Here is a 25,692-nt window from a genome sequence, read left to right as displayed (position 1 = left end):
CAATTGGCAATAGTTACTATGCTTAGGTTTTCAACTGGCTCTGTTGCCCCTACTAAAAATAAGCCACTGGTGTTAGGGCTGAGTCATTTTCATACATGAGTATGTGGAGGAAAAAAGTGACAAAGGTCATAAAGGAACTGTGGGTTATTTCCCTTCCAACCAGACACCACACCTTGTTCCCAAACAGTCCCTCATTTTCTGTTTCATTTCAGATAAGCTGTATACCTTAAATAGAGAACATATTCAACAGTATGTTATTGTGTTTTCATTTGTTCATATCCTGTTCACTGCTTGTAGATTGGCCTTTTCCTTAGAGCTGGGTTTTGTACTTTTCTGAGGAATAGAGGTTGATGTTAACAATATTTGCAACTGAACTTTACAGTTTACAAAGTGATTACATATACATAGTTTCTTTGGTCAGCCACCCCCTGGTGATGTGGCAACCTGAGGATAGGTCCCCAGCATCCTCTCCAGGTAGTAAAGTCTTATGGGGACAAGACCCATCCTGGGCAAAATTGTAAAGTAAGTTTGCCTTGTTTTTTTTTTTTACTTTTTTTTTTTTTTTTTTGCGGTACGCAGGCCACTCACTGTTGTGGCCTCTCCCGTTGCGGAGCACAGGCTCTGGACACGCAGGCTCAGCGGCCATGGCTCACGGGCCCAGCCGCTCCGCGGCACGTGGGATCTTCCCGGACCGAGGCACGAACCCGTGTCCCCTGCATCGGCAGGCGGACTCTCAACCACTGCGCCACCAGGGAAGCCCATGTTTGCCTTGTTTTAAGGTGGTCTTTCTCTTTAGTTTTGGGGGATTATTTCTCACCTTCTGGGCTCTCCATTCCCCACCCTCCGTTCCTGTGGCCCTTGCCCTCATTCTGCTTTCTGCTCGAAACTTCTCACTTTTTCAGCCTTTTTCTCCTAGCTCTAAAATGGAAGGAAAGTTGGAGGAGGAAAACATTAAAGTTCTTTCTTAATCTAACTGCTTTTTCCAAATATGCCTTTCTAAGGAGCAATAACAAACTCTAAAATTATCTCAGGATTCTTTCCCTTACTCAATAAAATTCCCCATTCCCTCAGGGTTGCTGGTTTCAACTTGGTGGAAAACAATTGACTAAACAAAATATAAAGGGTGAATATTGGATCATGTATTTCATAAAACAATTCTTCCTGGGAGTATTATCCACAAACAAGACTTAAGTACATTCACAAATTAATGACTTAGAATGGTTTGTCCAGCTACCGTCTTTCTTTGTGATCCATTCAGAAGCACCTCAAACCAAAAATGTCCAAAATGAACTTATTATTTTATTTTAAAAAGCTACTTTTCTGACAGCTACTCACCTGAGTCTGCCCGCTCTCCCCTTGAGAGTGTACTATCATTTAATAAATCCTTCCTGTGCTTTCTCGAGGAAGAAAAAAAAAATTACTTTTCTTCTTGAATTAACTCTCTCTCTCTCTCTCTTTGTTTGGCTGCACCAGGCGGCTTGTGGGATGTTAGTTCCCTGACCAGGGATTGAACCTGGGCCCTTGGCAGTGAAAGCTCTGTGTCCTGACCACTGGACGGCCAGGGAATTCCCCTGAATTAACTCTCTTGATTGGTGATACCACCATTTACCCATTTGCCCAGACCAGAAACCTGTGGGTCCCCTTCTATTATCCTCTAAATCTACCAAGTTCTGTCCACTGGATTTCTAAAATATTTTTCACGCCCATACCATTGCCATTGCCTTAACATAAAGGATGGAGAGGCAGGGAGGGAGATTAGGCAGATACACGTGGAATGCGAAGAGCAAGATGTAAGTAAGACCAATTTAAGTGCGTGCACCAAGACATTAGTCTGGCAAACCAGACAAAGTTCTTGACCCCTACCCATAGCACTCTACCTCCGCCACCACTTTTTTTTTTTTTTTTTGCGCCGGCCTCTCACTGTTGTGGCCTCTCCCGTTGCGGAGCACAGGCTCCGGACGCACAGGTTCAGCGGCCATGGCTCACGGGCCCAGCCGCTCCACGGCATGCGGGATCCTCCCGGACTGGGGTACGAACCCGCGTCCCCTGAATCGTCAGGCGGTCTCCCAACCACTGCGCCACCAGGGAAGCCCTTCCACCACCACTTTATAACATTTCGGTAGCCCAGCCTGTAGGGCTCCCAAAATGTAGAGAAAATACCTCTGTTCACTATTAAGATTTCACTTGGAGTTGAAGTTGAGATGGAGAAAGAATATATGGAAAAGGCCTCACGTTTCAGACTGAAAGATTGGTAAGAGGGGGGCAAGGAGAACAGGAATAGAGAATAAAACTATTAGACAGGCATCCACAGTTTTGGAAGTCCAGGCTTTGTCCCAGAGAGTAGGAGAATTGTTGAATAAACGAAAATAACATTGAGGGCTCTACCGTCCTCTTATCTGGGGCTCAGAATGATGCTGCCTTGAAGACCACCCCATGTCAACCTAGGGAACAAGTACCTCAAGTTGGCTGTGTTGTGGACTTGTGTGGTGTGAAGCTCAGAGGTTTAACTTTCTTTTTTTTTTTAAGTTTTATTTATTTATTTATTTAATTTATTTTTGGCTGCGTCGGGTCTTAGTTGCAGCATCCGGGATCTTCGTTGAGGCATGCAGGATCTTTCATTGCGGCGTGCGGGCTCTTCGTTGTGGTGCATGGGCTTCCCTCTAGCTGTGGCGCATGGGCTCCAGGGCACGTGGGTTCTGTAGTTGTGGTGCACAGGTTCCAGAGCGCGTGGGGTCTGTAGTTTGCAGGAGGGGGGCTCTTGTTGAGGCATGTGAACTCAGTAGTTGTGGCATGCGGGCTCAGTTGCCCCACGGCATGTGGGATCGTAGCTCCCTGATCAGGGATCGAACCTGCGTAGTCTGCATTGCAAGGCAGGCTCTTCATCACTGAACCACCAGGGAAGTCCCAGAGGTTTAGCTTTCTTAATCTGGCCTGGGAACTTGGGGTGGGGATGGGCGGTAGGCAGCAGGTAGCTCTGAGGTGAGGGCTGCAGGGAAGGCTAACATCATAGCCAGACCTCAGGGATGTCTCAGGTAACATCAGACTCAAAGAAGGCCAAGTTAGATGGGGAGTGATGCCAAAAGAATGGACCCTGAGTTCCAGTAGTTCAAAACTTCAATCTTTTTTTTTTTTTTTTTTTTTTTGGCTTCGCCTCATGGCATGTGGTATCTTAGTTCCTCGACCAGGGATAGAATCTGCGTCCCCTGCAGTGGAAGCATGGATTCTTAACCACTGGACCACCAGGGAAATCCCTCAAAACTTCAACTTTGAAGGCCAGCTGGATATCTAGAGACTAGGCAAGCAAGGAACATTGCTTAGAGACCAGAAGAAAAGAGTGAAGGTCACTTCATGGATCCAAAGACCCCATTCACATTTATCTACCTTGATCAAGTGGCTGAAGAAATGCGTCTTCCCTATAATCTAAATACCCTAAAGGGGAGGACCAGGAAGGGGAGAGGTTAGCTGAAAAGACTCATCATTCCTATCCAAGAGAGGCTGCACGTGACCTAAAGTTACTGTTTCCATAATCCCTTTAGACCAAGCTTTCCTTTGAACTCGGTCGATTCTGTGAGTGAGGTTTCAGAAAGTAGGCCAGATTAGGTTTAGACAAAACAAATAAATCATTTTTCTCTGCTTATCTGAATCTGTGAGTTAACTCCCAAGCCAATCCTCTGCTGAGATTACCTTCCCCTTGGCAAAATCTTCCAGGAGAACGTCACCTAAATAACCTCCAAACAGTTAACTACTCTTTCTTCTTTATCACTGCACTTCATACATACTTAGATTGTTGCACTTGTGCTGGACTTACGCTTCCAAACCTGCCTCCTTCACTAGACTGCTTGTCTTGGGGGAAAATATTGTGCCTGACTCATCTTGACCTTGGCCTACCACCTTCAACTTGGGCCTCACACAGGACCAGCATCTAATAGGCAACAAGTGCTGGCTGAATTGCGCTGAGTTCTTAAAGATGGTGGATTTCAGGAGCAATGTTTTGGGTAATTAAGACCTTCCCCTCAAATCATATACACAAACGAATCGGTATTCAGAAAAATCAGACAGTTTCTTCTCATCTCCATTCCTTTCCCAGCATGACTGTTAAAAAGTATGTCAAAATTAATTTCTAAACTAGAATGGATTGATAGTGTCATCCCCAGTGAAATCTGTTTAAAGACTCTTTTGGAAATGGGCTCTGGGTTTGTCTGATGTTTCCTAAAAATCTAATGTATACCTTTCTCATCTGTTTACCTAGGAGACTCAAGTGAGGGGTGATGGGGTGGGTGAACAAAATTCAGGTTTCTTGCTGGTGAGTCTCACTGGATGCTTACTTGCTCCAGACAAAGAGGGTCCCCTTGCACTCGACTCTTCTCCCACAAGGACAATGATTTCCTGGATCACCTTACAGATTGTTGAATATTAACCATGTGATATCTTGGAAATGGGATTTTCTGGGTGGTTTTAAATTTCTTTGTGCTTTTCTGTATTTAGCCAATTTTCTATAGTGAGTATACATTTTGTCTATAATTGGGGGAAAAAAATCCAACTAACCCACTGTTTTGAAAATATGTCTTTTATTCCCAGAGTGAACTTCAGCTATAAAAAGTATACCGAGGGACTTCCCTGGTGGTCCAGTGGCTAAGACTCCACTCTACCAATGCAGGGGGTCCAGGTTTGATCCCTGGTCAGAGAACTAGATCCCACAGGAATGTTGCAACTAAGAGTTCACATGCTGCAACTAAAGATCCCACATGCTGTAACTAAGGAGCCCATGAGCCGCAACTAAGACCCGGTGTGGCCAAAATAAATAAATAATAAATAAATAAATATATTTTTAAAAAAGTATACTGAGAGGTGGGTGATGGGCCTTCTTTTCCACTTCTTCCACCAACCCAGGTCAGAAAGGGGTGGCGAGAACATAGACCTGAACACAAATATGACCAACAGACCTTGGCCCCATCTAAAACAGACTCTATAATGAGATTCTTGCTTCAGCCAAATGTTCAGCCTCCTCATTTTAGAGGCATTTCTGGTAGTCCGATGTTCTGGATGGGGGGTTGGAGGGTGGGGGAGGGTGCTACAAGGGAATAGGCCTTCTTGCAACTTCAACCTGGACAGATTTAGCCATCTTATCCTGACACCTTAAAAGACTTTCAAAGGAAAAACTGAGGGCTCAGAAAAGTCCTCTGGCACTTTTCAAGCGCCCTGAGTTCCCTAGCTGGACTGCCTCACCGAGCATGTTCTAATTTGTAAGGGGTAATAAATCACTTATTTCACACTGCCATAGATGGAGGGTTTCGTGCACTAGTAGCCCTGTTTTCTCTTCCTCTTCCAGCGACCCACTCTCCCCATGTGGGAAAATGTAGTTTGTGAAAGCAGAGAAATTGAGTTACATAGAAACAACTGTAAAAGTTCCAGAAGTCTAGACAAACAACAAGACCAGCAATTTCGCTCTTCCAGTGATTATAGTAATTGAGCTTAGGAAGAAGCTCCTCCCTTCCTTCCCTCGTCAGCTCCTCCCCTCTGCTGCTCCCATTAGCATCCTCACTATTTGTGCAAAGGCCAAAGAATCTCTTAAAATGGAATTTCCTTCCTTGTAGGAACCAAAAGTAAACATGTACTCTATTTTTTTTTTTGTCAGCGCCGCACAGCACATATGGGATCTTAGTTCCCTGACCAGGGTTTGAATCCATGCCCCCTGCAGTGAAAGCGCAGAGTTTTAACCAATAGACCGCCAGGGAAGTCCCGTAAACATTTACTCTAAATCTACAACATAACCTGTTTTCCTGAATGACTCTTAGTCTTTAACAATAATCTCAGCCCGTGGGGTTAGAGGTGGGTGCTGGAAATTTATCCAGGTGGTTGAGTATAGGAGGTAGTATTACTGCCTACAATGTTAGGAGTTGACTAAAGGGACTCAGTCTCAAGGCCCTCTCTCCCGTCTTTCACTCCCACCTACAAACCAGAATCATAGGATTTAAGAATTGCAAGAAGTCTTTACAGATTCTGTAACACACCTCTTCCTCATACAGATGAAGAAGTTGAGGCTCACAGTCCTTATCACAGTGATTGGTACCCAGTAGGTATTCAGTAACCATTAGCTTTTTTTGTTTCTGGCCTAAGTTCTTCAAAATGACAAGTCCATACTAAGGGTATAAGGTTCCCAATTTAAAAACTGTTTTCTTTACACTCTATCACACTGAGTTATGTGGTTCTATTGGATTTACTAAAAGTCATTATAGCCATAAATTTAGTTTCTAACAGCTTCATTGAGATACAATTCCCATAGCATATAATTCAACTATTTAAAGTGTACACTTCGATAACTTTTAGTATATTCAGAGTTGTTTATCTATCACCATAATCAAGTTTAGAACCTTTTCATTAGCCCCAAAAGAAACCCATGCCCATTAGCATTCACTCTTATTTTCCCTTGTTCCTCCAGCCAACCCTAGGCAATGACTGATCTTTCATATGTGGTCCTTTGCGACTGGCTTCTTTTACTCAGTATATTTTCCAGGTTCATCCATGTTGTAGTATGTACTACATTTCTTTTTATTGCTGAATAATAAATAGGCCTTTATATGCATACACCATATTTTATTGAAGAGTTGATGGATATTTGGCAGAATTTTATTTTAAACAAATGTGATCACTGAGCTAGCAGAAGCTTAAAATCAAGATAAATATGTATCTCATATATTTCTATCTTGAATTTATACCTAAAGAAGCATACTTACTATGAAGACTTTATTATAATCTCAGACCTGAAAATCAACAGACATTTTTTCTCTAAATTTTCTGATGTGTATGAGAATACTGTGGAAAGACAAAGTAAAGCCTTGGCCTAAGTCTTCCTGCTCCTCTAGACTCCTAGGAAAATAAAGGCATACACATAGGTAGATTGCCCAAGTAAGCGCCCTCAGGAAGAGAAAAAAGAAGAGAAAACAAAAGAAAGATTCAGAGTAAGACTCCTCTGGTTTTCAAATGTGAGATTTAGAAAAGAAGGGGCATTTGGGGCACATACCTAACCAGCTAATAGGCGAAACTAAGATCCAGACATATACACAAACAATATAAAGGTGACTGCAGGGTGAGGGTGAGAAACGGGGACAGTGCAGGCCACAAATTCACTCATAAGGCTTGGTATTTTCATTTTTGTCTTTTTATACCTTGGCCCTTGCCCAACCTCCATAATGCTTTTGTGGGTCTCCATGGTATTTATGGTCCTGGGAGGTAGCTGATTCCCCCAGTGAACCCTTCTTTATCCAAATCTTGCCTTCCCCGGCCCTATTCTTAGAGAAGTTGAGGCCACAGTACTCCTGAGTCACCTACTGCGGAGATAAGGGGCTTTGGGGAGGGTCTTCTGCCCCATTTGCAGAGGCTATGATGCCAAAAGCACAGCTTCTCTATGCATCGGTGCTGAATCAAATCTCGGAGACAAGAGTTTTGGGTGAAGTAGAAAAGGATAGTTTTATTACTTTGCCAGGCAAAGGGGGACACAACGGGCTCCTGCCTGGAAAAACTGTGTCCTAACTTGGAGACGATAGCGAGAAGTTTTATAGTAATGTTTCAGAGAGGGCGTGATCAGCTTGTGGACATTCTTCCTGTTGGGTTGGTGGTGAGGTAAGTAGGAATCAGCATCATCAACCTTCAGGTTCCAACTGGTTTGGGGTCTAAATGCTTTTGGGCAACATACCATCGTTAACTTCTCCCACCTGGAGGAGGTTTTAGTATCTGCAAAACAGCTCAAAGATACTGTTGTGTGTATCCCTTGATGGGTAACCAGGACCTTGCCCCGAGGCCCCACTCCTGTTTCTCTTGACTGTTTCTCCCTTGTATTGATGAATCCCCTTCCTTTCCCTAACAGCTGCTTGAAACTACCCATTGGAACTCAGGGAAGATCCTGGAGGCTAAATGAAGCCTGTTTCCTGTAATCAAAGAAATGGGGGACACAGAAAGGCTTTTGTGCCCAGGAGCCCCAGAGGGCCCCCCTCGGTATCAGCTAGAAGAGAACACCAGGAAGCGATCCTTGACTCAGCCCGCCTGAGGTTTGGGTGTTGTCATTCTCCACACGTGATTCTCTCCCAGGCGGCTGAGACCTCACGTACTATCGGACTTACTCACCCCAGTGACTCCACCTCTTTCCTCCTCTGCTCCCCAACCCATCAGCCTGCCCTGCTTCAAGATTAGAGGAAAGGAGGGTTGCTGGAGCCAGGAAATGCCACTCTCCCAAGTTGGCCAGAGGAAGCAGAAAACCCCGTGTTTGCCAAAGCACAAGATGTGGCGTTCGTTTTGCCCTTCTACGGAATGCTTTGCACGGCCTCTGTTTAAGGCTATCCATACTGTTTTTAACCCCAAAATAATTCTATCCTATTCAAGACCACCTTATCACTGAGGCAAACCTTGTCCCAGTTAAGGTTGCTTTCCCTTCCCATCTGTTTTCCGCTTCTCTGAGTACGGAATTCTCAATCAGATTGGTTTGAGTCTCTGATCAGCCTCCTTCCCGTTCTCGCTGCGTGACCTTGAGTGAACCATAACTTCTCCGGGCCTAGTTTCCTTGTCTGTGAAACGAAGGCCAAACGTCTACCGCACCAAACATCCTTGCGGTGAGGAACAAATGTGAAAGCCCTTTGTGAGCTGTAAAAAGTAATAAAATTTTGGCTATTCTGGGCTGCTAGTCACTCTTCCAGAACCCCTCCCTTTCCACTGGGATTCGCCCTACAAATCGCGCCCTGGGCGGGCACTTCTCACCACCCTCCTCTCGCAGTCTTTCCTATTGGCTTACGCAACGACCTCGCGGCGCCGAGTGTTGACGCCACGCCGCCTCCGCCGGCGAAAGGTGACGCATTAGTCCCGCCCCCGGCCGCGCCTGGCCTCCCGCGGGGCCCCGCCCTACGGGCCGACGCGTCTCGGATCCCGCCCCGCGGGTGACGTGTGGCGCGCGCGGCTTAGCCGTCCCGGCAGTTGGTGCAGCGGCGGTAGGGCTGAGTGCGCTCGCTTCACCCCTCCCCTCCTCCGTCCCGGGCCCCCACCCAGCAGGGCCCAGCCGCAGCCCTAGCCCCAGCGGCCCGTCCCGTGCGGGCCCTTGTCGTCCCCTCAGCCGGCGACGCCCCGGGCCGGCCGCCCGCCACCATGGAGCTGGAGGACGGTGTGGTGTACCAGGAGGAGCCCGGCGGCTCCGGGGCCGTGATGTCGGAGCGGGTGTCCGGCCTGGCCGGCTCCATCTACCGCGAGTTCGAGCGGCTCATCGGGCGCTACGACGAGGAGGTGGTCAAGGAGCTGATGCCACTGGTGGTGGCCGTGCTGGAGAACCTGGACTCGGTGTTCGCGCAGGACCAGGAGCACCAGGTGGAGCTGGAGCTGCTGCGGGACGACAACGAGCAGCTCATCACCCAGTACGAGCGAGAGAAGGCGCTGCGCAAGCACGCCGAGGAGGTGAGGGCCGGCCGGCTGGGAGTGCGAGGGCCGGGCCCGAGGGCGGGCCGGGGGGCGGGGGTCGTGGTCCGTCTCAGGATGGGAGGCGCGCCGGCCTCCAGGAGGCAGGCCTGAGGCCGAGGCCAGCCGGACCGAGCCCGGCGGCCGCGAGGTCCCGGGACCCCCGGCTGGCGTTGGACGCCCAGGCAGGCTAGTGAGTGTCCAGGAGAAGAGTGTGTGATGGGGGAAGCAAGGCCCGGGGAGGAAGCCACAGCCTGGCCTGAGGGCACCTGGGATTGGCTGAGAGGGAGATTTTAGGGTGTCTGCTTGCCTCTTGTAGTTTAGGGAAGTTTCCGACCACCGTGGGATAGTCAGATGGCGGTTCAAACTTTTACCATGGGCGGGGGGGGGGGGCGGGCGCATTTAAACACTACTGCCCTGGATATGTAACTTCCGCTGGTTCCAGCACCTTTCCTGGGGGTTGCTGCTGTGGGAAGTTAGAGATCTCCCTCTTTCGGCCAGTTTCTTGTTGACGTTTTAACCCTCTTGAGAAAGAGGTTTTATTTTATGTTTTAAGTGCCTTGGTTGACACTTTGTCAACAGTTAGGTGTTGTATAACAATACTCTGTAAATACGGAGAGTATGCAATTTTATTTTATTGGTATCCCACATCAAAGCTTTCTTCCTTGTCAGGTGGTAACCTTGGACAGTTCCCTTTAAAAACCCTTTGTTTATTTATAAAGAGGACGGGAACGGGGTGAGGGGCAGGTTGAGGAGGTGTGGGTGACAGTTGGCAAGCCTTTTCAAAGACTACGGTTTACAGGTGCTCTTGGCCAGCTTTTAACTTTAGTGCCTCAGCAGTGTGACCTCGGTGCCCTAACCTTGAGTGAACCTTTTGCAGCTCTGGAGTGCAAGTGATAGGTCTTTGACTTCTTGAGACAGTAGAGGATTTTAGCTTTCAGGATGTGTAGGCATTATTTCTGTGGAACTTATCTAATACAGGTGAAGTGTCCTATTCATCTTTGTTTCTTGAGCATCTAGCAAACCTGGTTAAATATATGGTGATTGAAGGAAGCTAAATAACTAATTATTGAAGGAACGACATGTGTATTTCAAAAATACTTGAAAAGTTTTTTTCTTTTTTAAAATAAATAAATTTATTTGTTTTTGGCTGTGCTGGGTGTTCGTTGCTTCACAAGGGCTTTCCCTAGTTGTGGTGAGTGGGGGCTACTCTTTGTTGTGGTGCGCGGGGCTCTTATTGCGGTGGCTTCTTTTGTTGCGGGGCACAGGCTCTAGGTGCGCGGGCTTCAGTAGTAGTGGTACGCAGGCTCAGCAGTTGTGGCTCGCGGGCTCTAGAGTACAGGCTCACTAGTTGTGGTGCGCAGGCTCACTAGTTGTGGCACACAGGCTTGGTTGCTCTGCGGCATGTGGGATCTTCCCCGACCAGGACTCGAACCCGTGTCCCCTGAATTGGCAGGCGGATTCTTAACCACCACGCCACCAGGGAAGCCCCAATACTTGAAAAGTTTTAAGGATGTGACGCTCATTTCCTAAGACTAAGTAGTACCACCATTTAAACTTTTTGTCACTTATACCTTTGTACCAGGTCAAATAGTTCTTTTTTTCTTTCTTTTTAAAAATAAATTTATTTATTTATTTATTTAGGGCTGCGTTGGGTCTTTGTTGCTGCGTGCGCGGCGGCCTTTCTCTAGTTGCAGCGAGTGGGGGCTAGTCTTTGTTGCGGTGCGCGGGCTTATCATTGCGGTGGCTTCTCGCTGCAGAGCAGGGCTCTAGGTGTGCAGGCTTCAGTAGTTGTGGTGCACGGGCTCAGTAGTTGTGGCTTGCGGGCTCTAGAGCACAGGCTTAGTAGTTGTGGCACACGAGCTTATTTGTTCCATGGCATGTGGGATCTTCCTGGACCAGGGATCAGACCCGTGTCCCCTGCATTGGCAGGTGGATTCTTAACCACTGTGCCACCAGGGAAGTCCCTGTTTTTTTTTTTTTTCCTTAAGCTTGACTGTATGATGATTTTTAGTTCTGATTTTGTGATCCATTTGTCTCAAAGGAACGCTATTGAATTTGCCAAACAAAACTGACTTTATTTCAAGAGTATTTCCAAGTATATAGGGAAGGAAGGGTTGAAAAAGAAAATCTAAGGATGGAATCAAAATTTCCACTGGTTTGTTAGCTGTTTACAGAACTGTTTATGGAACGGAGGTTATGTACTACTACTCCTGAGATGACTTGCCGTGTCTTCATGCTCAGACAGGTCCTTGCCATTGTGTGGATGTAAATGGAAAGACTGTGGAATTAACCGAATATACACACAGGTGAGGAACAGGCCCAGCATGACCTGTTACTGCAGATAAAAGAAACTACTCCTTTCAGCCTTAAACTCCTGTCAGTCCATGTAAACGTAGGCAAAATGCCAGGGTCGCACATGCCCAGAAAACCATCTGCCACAGGTTGCAGAATCAGAAAATAAAACTAAGCTGCTAGACTCTGGATTGTATATTAATTTCTTAAGTAAATGACTTGTAAAAAATAGATTATCCAATGACTTTCTTTGTAATTTGTGCTTTTTCAAATATGTCTATAAATTTTCTATAATGAAACCTTTGGGCAAAGGGCCATGATCTGAGAATACAGAACATTGATGTAATGCTAAATGAGCCAACTTCCAGACCACAAATGTGAAACCATCTTGTTATCAGTTTTCATGTAAGATCATAAATCAAGTTTTACCCAAGTACTCAGAAATTCAGTCTCTCTTAGGCCAATATGCAGAAATGATTCTTTGTTTAATTTTCTTTGAGTGTTTGTGGCCTTTAATACAAAGACTATTTCCATAAAGTCTGGTATTACAGCAAAAATGCCTCAGGGTATTTACAGCAAGAATATTTGAAAGTATGGAAATTGACCATCACCTGAGAGAGTTAAGTAAATTCTGAGCACCTTTGTGGAAATTTAGGAGAATGTGTAAATAATGAGGACGTTTTAGGAGGTGTGAAGTGCTTTAATCTCTTGCTTGCAGGAATTCTCAACAAGGAATCAGGAAGTTAATCTTTATTATAATGGTACTACTTAATTTGAATACCTTCTGTCTTTTTTTTTTTTTTTGATTGTATGGGCCTCTCACTGTTGTGGCCTCTCCCGTTGCGGAGTGCTCCCGACGCCCAGGGCTCACGGGCCCAGCCGCTCCGCGGCATGTGGGATCTTCCCGGACCAGGGCATGAACCTGTGTCCCCTGCATCGGCAGGTGGACTCTCAACCACTGCGCCACCAGGGAAGCCCCCTTCTGTCTTTTTAATTGCTTATTTGAATTTGTTGTGTGGAGTTAGCCTGATGGTTTTGAGTCTATAAAAACAATCTGAAGGAGGGCTGATTTTAGATAGATTTGTAACCAGCTTCAAATGCTAATCAAGAAATCTCTCATTTTATAGCTCTCACCATTCTCCCCTTTGGGCTCCCTGCTCCAGTCATGTATATTTTTTCCATTCTTTAACCAAGTCCTGTCTGATGCCTTTGCCCATGCTGTTTCCTTGGCCTAGAGTGCTTTTCCCTCAGAGCTTCACCCTGGCTAGCTCCTCACTTTTGGCTCAGCTTAAATTTCACTTCTTCTGCTAGACTTTTCCTGTCTACTCTAGCCAGAGTAAGCCTTGTGAATCTATGAACAATTTACCTGTAAATCAGTAATTTAAAAAAAATCTGGAGAGGGAATTCCTTGGCAGTCCAGTGGTTAGGACTCAGTGCTTTCACTGCTGGAGCCCGGGTTCAACACCTGGTTGGGGAACTAATCCCACAAGCTGAGTGGTGCAGACAAAAAAAAAAATCTGGAGAAAGATGTTATTCTTGGGGAAGAATATATTAGTGTTTTTTATTTTTGTTTGTTTGTTTTTTGCGGTATGCGGGCCTCTCACTGTTGTGGCCTCTCCCGTTGTGGAGCACAGGCTCCGGACGCGCAGGCTCAGTGGCCATGGCTCATGGGCCCAGCCGCTCCGCGGCATGTGGGATCTTCCTGGACCGGGGCATGAACCCGTGTCCCCTGCATCGGCAGGCGGACTCCCAACCACTGCGCCACCAGGGAAGCCCCTTTATGTTTTTGTTTGTGTAAGTTCTAATTCTTTTAAAATAGACATGATTTGTTTTGAGTAATTGAAAAAAAAGAATTTACAAGGTCGTGTTAGTTTCAGATGTACAGCAAAGTGATTCAGTTATACATAGGGAATTTAGTTTCAAAGTGAGAGTTTATTTAGCATGATTGGGTAGAGGGAGATTGCACATAAAAATGAAGATGTACCCTCTTCATCCTCTGTGAGTGGTAGAAGCATATATGAAGAGAGAATATCTTTGCTGGGAAGAAGATGTTGTGATTATGTGATTTTATGACTGCTTTTCTGTGGCTTTTTGTCTGAAAAAGACTGGGGTGATTAAGTGCAGAGATGAGAGATATTACTGAGAATATTCTAATTAACTTTTCCCCAATGAATCACCACTTAAAGATGTAACAAAATGGATGTTTTATATTAAGACTTTAATCAGGTTGTTTTCTTTGGAAGTCTGTGAACATGGGAGTGAGTGATAAGATTTGTGGGCAGGAAAGCAGGCATTGGTATTGATTTTTTAAAATTGATGTTATAGTTCTCACTGATTCATAAAAATATTTTAATCAAAAGTTAAGGAAATTAATTTTGATTTGTTTGCAAAATAATTTACAGTGAAAGTTCACTTCTTTAATAAACACTTAAAAAGGAATATTTGAAATCTTCTCAATTTAGTTTTATGATTTATTTTTATCAAGACAGGAGTGAAGAGTACTTTTGAATACTTCAGCTTATATTTGTTGATGGTGGCTATTGAGGACTTAGGATGCTAAAAGTGGAAATTCCCTATTTGCTTCAACATTAAGTTTATTTTGTGTCTTTAGCACAGTTATTTAAATTGGTAATTATGATGTTTATTCAGATTTTTAGCCTTAATTCTATTACTCTAGTGTCAAAAGAAATTTAATTCGCTATTAAGTAGATTATGGGGATTCCCTGGTGGTCCAGTGGTTACAAGTCTGAGCTTCCACTGCAGGGGTCATGGGTTCCATTCCTGTTCAGGAAACTAAGTGGAGCAGTAGGGGAAAAGTAGTTTGTTTATATGCACAGATGATCTGTTAGTAGGTCCATTAGTTGTTAACATTTGACATAAAGTTTTCAAACACTTTTAAAACGTGAAGTCTCTCTGTGGCACCTGTTCAGTGTGTTTTTTTTTTTAAACATTTATTTAGGCCGTGCAGGGTCTTTGTTGCGGCACATCGATATTCATTGCGGCCTGTGGGATCTTTAGTTGCAGCATGCAGGATCTTTTTTTAGTTGCGGCATGCAGGCTCATAGTTGCAGCATGCGTGTGGGGTCTAGTTTCCTGATCAGGAATCGAACCGTGACCCCCTTCATTGGGAGCGTGGAGTCTTACCCACTGGACCCCAGGGAAGTCCCTGCATTTGTTTTAAATAGGCTAACTTGATTTTTTCTTCTGTGAAAATTTCACTTTATATATTTGCCACCATATTATTTTCCTTGAAACCAGTATCTTGTGGTATCTTCAGGGAATTAAAGATTTTTGGTCCAAAGGTTGACTGAGGTACTGACTTCATTTCTCTCTTGGTTCAGTTAGAGCAAGGGTCAGCAGCTTTTCAGAATGTTATGTTACCTCTTAATTTCTAAGTTGTAGAATGCTCAAAATACACCTTAGTGCTTCATTGATCTCTGTATGCCCAAATTATTTTGTATATAAAATGAGTACATTTTAAAACACACTTAAAATACATATTTTCATATTTTAAAAAATACCATTGTTTTTTCTTGCAGAACTATTTGAAATAAGCTTCACACTGCCCCTAGTCAGAGTAGATATGTCCTTGCGTCTAGTCAATCCCTACTTCCAGGCACTTTCTGAAATGAACAGTGTATTTGTTCTCTAGGGGAATGTGTGTACATTGGTGGGAGGGGTTGTGTGTTACCTTGTGAAGTGGTAATCAGTTAACCATTGTTTCGCTATTAAGACAGATCTTACCCTTTACCTTTAGAGATTTCTGAATTTAAGTATCTAACTGAGATACATTATGTGTCCTTGGGATGGTGACATTCATATTTATTTAAAATCACAAAAGAGACTATGAAAATGGGTAAGGTACCAAGATGGATTAGTAGAGTAAGAACTACTCACTAGATTACTGTGGTATAAGACATAGGTCACTGACCCAATTCGGTGCCTATGTTTGGTGCGTAAGTTTCTTGGACTCCTTAGCTTACCTTTAACTACACATTGCTTACTTAAATCACTTGGAACCTTTTGGTTCCCAGGAGAGCTAGTATTAGACTGTAGCCAAATACCTGTTCTTTTGTTCCCTTGACCAATGGTTGAGTTATTTTAAAAACACCTTTTTTTTTTTTGTCCTGCTCAGCACTCATAATGAATATAGATGTTACCTAAGTAAATTACTAGGTTGAGATAAGAAATATCAGCATAGACCCAGTTTAAAAATGTATGCAATGTGTTTATTCAAAAAGCTGACATTTAGGGCTTCCCTGGTGGGGCAGTGGTTGAGAGTCTGCCTGCCGATGCAGGGGACACAGGTTCATGCCCTGGTCTGGGAAGATACCACATGCCGCGGAGCGGCTGGGCCCATGAGCCATGGCTGCTGAGCCTGCGTGTCCGGAGCCTGTGCTCCGCAACGGCAGAGGCCACAACAGTGAGAGGCCTGCGTACTGCAAAAAAAAAAAAAAAAAAAAAAAGCTGACATTTAGAAATATATGTGTGTAGGGCTTCCCTGGTGGCGCAGTGGTTAAGAATCCGCCTGTCAGTGCAGGGGACACGGGTTCGATCCCTGGTCCAGGGAGATCTCACATGCCGTGGAAAAACAAAGCCTGTGTACCACAACTGCTTAGCGTGTGCTCTAGAGCCCACGAGCCACAACTACTGAGCCCGCGTGCCACAACTACTGAAGCCTGCACGCCTAGAGCCGGCACTCTGCAACGAGAGAAGCCACCACAATGAGAAGCCCATGCATTGCAACGAAGAATAGCCCCTGCTCGCCGCAACTAGAGAAAGCCTGCACACGGCAACGAAGACCCAATGCAGCCAAAAATAAATAAATAAATAAATTTATATATATAAAAAAAAAAAGAAATATATGTGTGTAAATTCTATATATTTTGAAGTTTTGGCCAGTGATATTTTGTTATTAGCTTCAATACAAGTCTGTGGAATTCACTTAAGAATTCTGGTGTCTGCATACAGACTGAAAGTGAGGAATGGAAAAAGATATTCCATGCAAATGGAAATCAAAAGAAAGCTGGAGTAGCAATACTCATATCAGACAAAATAGACTTCAAAATAAAGAATGTTACAAGAGACATAGAAGGATACTTCATAATAATCAAAGGATCAATCCAAGAAGAAGATATAACAATTGTAAATATATATGCACCCAACATAGGAGCACCTCAGTACATAAGTCAAATGCTAACAGCAATAAAAGGAGAAATCGACAGAAACACAATAATAGCGGGGGACTTTAATACCTCAGTCTCATCAATGGACAGATCATCCAGACAGAAAATAATAAGGAAACACAGGCCTTAAATGAAACATTAGACCAGATGGACTTAGCAGCCGAATACACTTTCTCCTCAAGTGCATACAGAATGTTCTCCAGGATAGATCACATCTTGGGCCACAAATCAAGCCTCGGTAAATTTAAGAAAATTGAAATTATATCAAGCATCTTTTCTGACCACACGCTATGAGATTAGAAATCAGTTACAGGAGAGACTTCCCTGGTGGTCCAGTGGTTAAGAGTCTGCATTTCCAATGCAGGGGGCGCGGGTTCCATCCCTGGTCGGGGAAACTAAGATCCCACATGCCGCACGACATGGCCAAAAGAAAAGAAGAAAAAAAAATCAATTACAGGAAAAAAACTGTTAAAAACACAAACACATGGAGGCTAAGCAATATGTTACTAAGCAACCAGTGGATCACTGAAGAAATCAAAGAGGAAATAAGAAAAAAATACCTACAGACAAATGATAATGAAAACAGGATGGTCCAAAACCTCTGGGATGCAGCAAAAGCTGTTCTAAGAGGGAAGTTTATAGCAGTACAATCTTATCTGAGGAAACAAGAAAAATCTCAAATCAACAACCTAACCTTACACCTAAAGCAACTAGAGAAAGAGGAACAAACAGAACCTGGAGTTAGTAGAAGGAAATAAATTGTAAAGATTAGAACAGAAATAAATGAAATAGAGACAAAGAAAACAATAGCAAAGGTCAATGAAATTAAAAGCTGGTTCTTTGAGAAGATAAACAAAATTGGTAAACCTTTAGTCAGACTCATCAAGAAAAAAAGGGGGCAGGACTCAAATCAATAAAATTAGAAATGAAAAAGGAGCAGTTAAAACTGACACAAAGGAAATACAAGGCATCATAAGAGACTACAAAAAGCAACTATCATGCCAATAAAATGGACAACCTAGAAGAAATGGACAAATTCTTAGAAAAGCACAACCTTCCAAGACTGAACTTGGAAGAAATAGAAAATGTCAACAGACCATGCATAAGTACTGAAATTGAAAACAGTGGTTAAAAGACTTCCAACAAACAAAAGTCCAGGACCAGATGGCTTCACAGGGGAATTCTAGCAATCATTTAGGGAAGAGTTAACACCTACCCTTCTGAAACTCTTCCAGAAAATTGCAGAGGAAGGAATACTCCCAAGCTCATTCTATGAGGCCACCATTAGCCTGATACCAAAACCATAGAAGATATCACACACACACACAAAATACAGGCCAATATCACTGATGAACATAGATGCAGAAATCCTCAACAAAATACTAGCAAACCGAATTCAACAATACATTAAAAGGATCATCCACCATGATCAAGTGAGATTGATGACAGGGATGCAAGGATTGTTCAATATCCACAAATCAATCAGTGTGATATACCAGATTAACAAAGTGAAGAATAAAAACCATATAATCATCTTAATTGATGCAGAAAAAGCTTTTGATAAAACCCAACACCCATGATAAAAGCTCTCCAGAAAGTGGGAATAGAGGGAACTTACTTCAACATAATAAAGGCTGTATATGACAAACCCACAGCTAACATCATTCTGCACTGTGAAAAGCTGAAATCATTCCCGCTAAGATTGGGAAACAATCCTATTTACCATCACATCAAAAAGAATGACAGGTTTTGGTAACTACAGATGTGATGGGAATAGGGAAAAATAAAGTATGGATAAAAATGGGTCCAGGCATCGGGAAGCTATGGTTTCTCAAGTAGCTGCTTTAGTCATTAAAGCCTAAATGTCCATTCTCTTAATCACACGTCTGAATTTCTAAAGTAGCAGTATTTTGATTCATCCCTCTTGTTAAGTGTGCTGATAGGATCGTCCCTTCAAAACCACAGACCCAAGGGCCAGGTTTTGGGCAGGGAGGCTCTTGCCTACCAGACCTGTGGAGACATCCCACCGCCCCCTCCACTGCCTTGCAGGGTAGGGTGTAGTAACATCAGACTAGACATCAGGACAGTAAATCCCAGGGTTTGCTTAAGGGGTAGTATGGTGATAACTCAGTTGGTTTACACTTCTAATAGAAGCCCATGTAATCTAAAATAAAACTGCCTATATCAAGTAAAAAAAAAAAAAAAAAAAGAATATAATACCTAGGAATAACCCTACCTAAGGAGACAAAAGACCTCTACTCTGAAAACTATAAGGCACTGATGAAAGAAATCAGAGATGACACAAACAGATAGAAGGATATACCGTGTTCTTGGGTTGGAAGAATCAGTATTGTCAAAAGGACTATATTTCCCAAGGCAATCTGCAGATTCAATGCAATCCCTATCAAATTACCAATGGCATTTTTCACAGAACTAGAACAAAAAATTCTAAAATTTATATGGAAACAAAAAAGACCCAGAATAGCCAAAGCAATTCTGAGAAAGAAAAGTGGAGCTGGAGGAATCAGGGTCCCTGACTTCAGACTGTACTACAAAGCTACAGTAATCAAAACAGTATGGTACTGGCACAAAAATGAAAAATAAATCAATGGAACAGGATAGAAAGCCTAGAAATAAACACATGCACCTATGGTCAATTAATCTATGACAAAGGAGGCAAGAATATACAATGGAGAAAAGGCAGTCTCTTCAATAAATGGTGCTGGGAAAACTAGAAAGCTACACATAAAAATATGAAATTAGAACACTCTAACACCATACACAAAAGTAAACTTGAAATGGATCAAAGACCTAAATGTAAGGCTGGACAGTATAAAACTCTTAGAGGAAAACATAGGCAGAACACTCTTTGACATAAATTGCAGCAATATCTTTTTTGATCCACCTCCTTGAGTAATGAAAATAAAAACAAAAATAAACAACTGGGACCTAATTAAACTTAAAAGCTTCTGCGCAGCAAAAGAAACCATAAACAAAACGAAAAGGCAACCCACAGAATGGGAGAAAATACTTGAAAACAAAGTGACCAACAAGGGTTGCTACGACACAGTCAAAAAATGCAGCTCTAAATAGACAGTTCTCCAAAGAATACGTACAGATGGCCAAAGAACACATGAAAAGATAGTCAACATCACTAATTATCAGAGAAGTGCAAATCAAAACTACAGTGAGGTAGCACCTCACAGCAGTCAGAATGGCCTTCATCAAAAATCTACAAACAATAAATGCTGGAGAGGGTGTGGAGAAAAGGGTACCCTCCTACACTGTTGGTGGGAATATAAATTGGTACAACCACAATGGAGAACAGTGTGGAGGTTCCTTAAAAAACTAAAAATAAAACTACCATATGATCTAGCAATCCCACTCCTGGGCATATATCTGGATAAAACCATAATCTGAAAGGATACATGCACCCCCACATTCATTGCAGCACTGTTTACCATAGCCAAGACATGGAAGCAACCTAAATGTACATCAACAAAGGGATGGGCAGAGAATATATGGTACATATATTTAGTGGAATATTAGCCTAAAAAAAGAATGAAATAATGCCATTTGCAGCAACCTGGATGGATCTAGAAATTATCATACTAAGTGAAGTAAGTCAGACAGAGAAAGACAAATATATGATATTGCTTAAATATGGAATCTAAAAAATGGTATAAATGAACTTATGTACAAAACAGAAATAGAGTCACAGATGTAGAAAACAAACTTATGGTTACTGGGGGGGAAATGGGGGGAGTGATAAATTGGGAGACTGGGATTGGCATATACACACTACTATATATAAAATAGATAACTAATAAGGACTTACTGTATAGCACAGGAAATACTCTCTAATGACCTATATGAGAAAAGAATCTAAAAAAGAGTGGATATATGTATATGTACAACTGATTCACTTTGCTGTACAGCAGAAACTAGCACATTTTCAATCAACTGTACTCCAATAAAAATTAAAAGAAAAATAATAAACAGTACATTTTAAGGGAAAAAAAAGAATTTTCGTGTCTAGTAGTTTGGCATAGTTCTGCTGAATACGTTTGAACGGAGCCATGGGAATTTACATGTTAATACAGTAGAGAAGTTTCTAAGTTGAGGATCTAGAATTATTATTGGGAACTTTAAAAATACCATTTTTATTTTTTAAGAGGAAGATGGTGAATTAACATTTTTGAGTACCTGCTCTGTATCATGTACTCTGCTACATACTTTATTTTATTATTATTATTTATTTTGTGGCTGCGTTGGTTCTTTGTTGCTGCGTGCAGGCTTTCTCTAGTTGTGGCGAGCAGGGGCTACTCTTCGTTGCGGTGCGTGGGCTTCTCATTGCGGTGGCTTCTCTTGTTTTGGAGCACGGGCTCTAGGCGCATGGGCTCAGTAGTTGTCGCTCACGGGCTCAGTAGTTGCGGCACACCGGCCCTAGAGTGGGCAGGCCTCAGTAGTTGCAGCGTGTGGGCTCAGTAGTTGTGGTGCATGTGCTACAGTAGTTGTGGTGCACGGGCTCAGTAGTTGTGGCTCGTGGGCTCTAGAGCGCAGACTCAGTAGTTGTGGCGTACGGGCTTAGTTGCTCCGTGGCATGTGGGATCTTCCTGAACGGGGGATCGAACCCATGTCCCTTGCATTGGCAGGTGGATTCTTAACCACTGCGCCACCAGGGAATTCCCCCCTTTTATTTTTGAGGTCAGTAAACTTTTTCAATAAACCACCCCCAGCTTTTTATTAGGAAAATTTTCAAAAATACAGAAAAATGAAAAGTTTGTTTATTATCTATATATTTGTTACCTGGATTCAGTAGTTCTTTTATTTATCTACCTACACACCAGATACATACGACAAAATATATATATACATACGCATATTTTTAAATTGTTGAACCATTTCAAAGTAAATTGCAGATGTTATGACACATCACCCTTCAGTACTTAAAGTAATTATCCTAAAAATGAAAGCATTGTACCATATAACCACAATTTTATTTACATAGGAGAACATTTTTTAATATCTAATATTCCATTTGAATTAATGTTTAGGAACAGAGTACATGTCAGTTATAGAGGTAAGTTAATATTTTTATAGTGAACTAATGTCACTCATCTGGAAGGAAGAAACGATTGCAGTTTAGCTACTTTTCTGTAAGAAATTTAAATCTGAGATTTATAAAACAAAATTGGTTAAAAATTTTTATTTAAGATTATAGTATAAAAATACCATGGATTATTTTTCCCCTTTGAAATTTAGAGATGCAGAAATTGAGAAACTACCCTACATTTAATGTTTTCTCTAGTAACTTTTTTTACCTTGTTTCTGACTGCTTACCTGCTCCACTAGGATTTATAGAGCCTGAGAAGAAGTTTTTCCTTGTAATTTGAGGTCCTGCTGATTGGCTTCTCCACAGGGGATGGGTCTAGGATTTTTGTGATTCTGGATTCTGTTATTGTCCTTTAAAATGTATTTTCACTTGCTTTTCTTGCAGGTATCTTTTAATGGCTGGGCAGAAACTCCATGATCTTCTAGTTCTTTCCTATCCCGTTCCCATAGGTAGATAAACAGGAGACATGAATAATCAGAAAGAACAAATATATATTGAGCCAGGCACTGTTCTAGACTCTGAGAATGTGGCCACAAACAGATCAGACAAGTAAGGTAGCCCTTGCTTTCTTAGAGTTTATATTGTAATAAAGAATAAACAAACCAGTTAATTACAGATTGTAATAGGTGTTACACGGGAAATAAAAAAGGTGAGGTGATACAGAGTGAAGAGGCAGGCACTTTATTTATTTATTTTTTTGCGGTACGCAGGCCTCTCACTGTTGTGGCCTCTCCCGTTGTGGAGCACAGGCTCCGGACGCGCAGGCTCAGCGGCCATGGCTCACGGGCCCAGCCGCTCCGCGGCATGTGGGATCTTCCCGGACTGGGGCACGAACCCGCGTCCCCTGCATCGGCAGGCGGACTCTCAACCACTGTGCCACCAGGGAAGCCCTAGGCAGGCACTTTAGATGGAACAAGCAAGTTTATAAAAGGGAAGCTGTCCATGCAGGAAATAATTCATCTCATTATTTAGATATGATGAGTAATTATTTAGATATGAAACTTTAGGTATAATAGAATTTCTCCTACTCATATTCTTTTTTTGTTCATTTTTATTTTATTAGTTATTTATTTACTTTTGGCTGCATTGGGTCTTCGTTGCTGCATGCAGGCTTTCTCTAGTTGTGGCGGGCAGGAGCACTCTTTGTTGTGGTGCACGGGCTTCTCATTGCGGTGGCTTCTCTTGCTGCGGAGCACAGGCTCTAGGCACGCAGGCTTCAGTAGTTGTGGCTTGCAGGCTCTAGAGCGCAAGCTCAGTAGTTATGGCATGTGGGCTTAGGTGCTCTGCGGCGTGTGGGATCTTCCCAGACCAGGGATTGAACCCATGCCTCCTGCATTGGCGGGCAGATTCTTTTTTTTTTTAATCTCATTTTTTGTGGGTAATTCTTTTTTTAATTATTTTTGGCTGCGTTGGGTCTTTGTTGCTGCATGTGGGCTTTCTCTAGTTGCGGCGAACGGGGGCTACTCTTTGTAGCAGTGTGTGGGCTTCTCATTGTGGTGGCTTCTCTTGTTGTGGAGCACAGCCTCTAGGCACACGGGCTTTAGTAGTTGCAGCATGCAGGCTCAGTAGTTGCAGTACACAGGCCATAGAGCATGCGGGCTTCAGTAGTTGCAGTGCGTGGGCTCAGTAGTTTCGGCACGTGGGCTCAGTAGTTGTGGCTCACGGGCTCTAGAGTGCAGGCTCAGTAGTTGTGGTGCACAGGGTTAGTTGCTCTGCGGCATGTGGGATCTTCCTGGACGAGGGATCAAACTGGTGTCCCCTGCATTGGCAGGCAGATTCTTAACCACTGTGCCGCCAGGGAAGTCCCAGCCTACTCATATTCTTAAAAATTCACAAAAGTGATGGGAATGCCAAGGCGATCCAGTAGTTAGAACTATGTGCTTTCACTGCTGAGGCACAGTTTCAATCCATGGTCGGGGAACTAAAATCCTGCAAGCCGCATGGCGCAGCCAAAAAATAAAAAAATAAAAAATAAAACCAAGTAAGAAAATTCACAAAAGTGAATAACTCTCATAAATGCATTTCTTCTATTTTCTGTCTTACACGTTCTCATACTTGACTTCTCAGCAACATTTGACTCTCTGGCTCACTCTTTCTTTAAGAAACATTATATTTTGGTTCTCTGAAATCTCTTGGTTTGGTTCTTTGAAATCTCTTGATTTTCCTCTTACTTATCTGACCACTCAGTGGATTCTTCTTAGTCACATTAGCTTTGGTGTTCCTTGGTGCTCTTTCTAAGATCCCCGTTAATTCCCACTCTGCACACTGCGTAGCTCATGTTATCCATTCTGATCAGTTCAATTTACCATTTGTTGAGTACTTCAAAATGTGTATCTCATTCATTCATTTAACAGATATTTATTGAGTGCCATCTGTATGCCTGGTACTGTATCTGTTGGGGATACAGTGGTGAGTAAAACAGACAAGATTCTTCCTTCACGGAGCTGACAGGCTATTAAGAACAGCCTGTTAAGGCTAGATCTCTCCCTGGGGTTTCAGATCCATATTACTGTTGTTTATTGGACATGAATGTCACCCGACATGTCCAAAACTGAATTTAACTTCCAGGCTTTCTCATCCTCTGTTCCCAGTCTTCGTGAGGGATACCACTATATACCTAGCCAGATACCAGGTCACCATTCTTAACTGTTCTCTCTCCTTCATCCCCATTGCTGCCTTCTTTTGTTTTCAACTTTTAAATGTGTCTGGAATCTCTTTACTTTTTTTCAAATCTATTTTTACTACTCTGAAGAGCTGGAACTTCTTTCATTTACACTGAATACCAGGTCTGGCACATAGGAAGTAACCATTGAAAATTTCTTTCTTTCTTTTTTAAAAAAAATTAATTTATTTATTTATTTTTGGCTGCATTGGGTCTTCGTTGCTATGCGCGAGCTTTCTCTAGTTGCGATGAGCAGGGGCTACTCTTCATTGTGATGCATGGGCTTCTCATCGCGGTGGCTTCTCGTTGCGGAGCATGAGCTCTAGGCGCTCGGGCTTCGGTAGTTGTGGCACTTGGGCTCAGTAGTTGTGGCTTGCAGGCTCTAGTGTGCAGGCTTAGTAGTTGTGGCCCATGGGCTTAGTTGCTCCACGGCATGTGGGATCCTCCCAGACCAGGGCTTGGACCTGTGTCCCCTGCACTGGCAGGTGGATTCCTAACTACTGTGCCACCAGCGAAGTCCCACTGAAAATTTCTGAATAAATGATTGTACAACTGAAACTGTCCTGTAACTGATCTGTCTGCTTCCCATATTGCCAGCCTATAAACTGTCCACCACACTGTACCTGGATCTCTCCAAAATGGCAGATCATTTCCGCACTTAAAAGCCTTTAGTGGCTCTGTCTAAAGTTCTTGAAATGACTAAAGTTTTTAATGTACAGGGCCTTGTAATCTGGCTGCTCCTTACTTTACCAGTCTAATCTTTTCCTTTTAGAGCCATACTGAATACCTTGAGTTTGTTATGCAAAAGGCATTCTCTCCAGGCGTTCTTAAAAGCTGCCTCTTTGCTTGGCACTCTCTTTCTCTTCTATTACCTGGCTACCATTATTCAAGTTTCAATTCAGGAATGCCTTTTATGACACCCAAGTTTGGATTGTACCCATTTTATGTCTTCCCACAGCATACTGTCCTCTCATAGTACTTTCAGTGTTTTACCTAACTAA

At 43.1% G+C, this 25,692-nt stretch overlaps 1 protein-coding gene across 8 annotated transcripts in view; it reads left to right on the top strand.

Moving 5' to 3' along the window:
* The first annotated feature begins 8,940 nt into the window (after nt 1–8,940).
* SPAG9 (sperm associated antigen 9) overlaps nt 8,941–25,692 on the top strand; it is a 140,702-nt gene continuing 123,950 nt past the window's right edge. For 3 of the 8 annotated variants that reach the window (XM_033410927.2, XM_033410926.2, XM_033410930.2), the window contains exon 1: nt 8,941–9,432. In XM_033410927.2, the coding sequence (XP_033266818.1) occupies nt 9,130–9,432 (303 nt within the window). In that variant the 5' untranslated portion in view covers nt 8,941–9,129. The remainder of the gene's footprint in view (nt 9,433–25,692) is intronic. The other 5 variants (XM_012537737.3, XM_033410925.2, XM_004282553.3 and 2 more) reach the window with 3 other exon arrangements.

The sequence above is a fragment of the Orcinus orca genome, chromosome 19 (assembly GCF_937001465.1).
Source record: "Orcinus orca chromosome 19, mOrcOrc1.1, whole genome shotgun sequence".
Taxonomy (NCBI): Eukaryota; Metazoa; Chordata; class Mammalia; order Artiodactyla; family Delphinidae; genus Orcinus; species Orcinus orca.
This window is presented reverse-complemented; position numbering and strand designations above follow the sequence as displayed.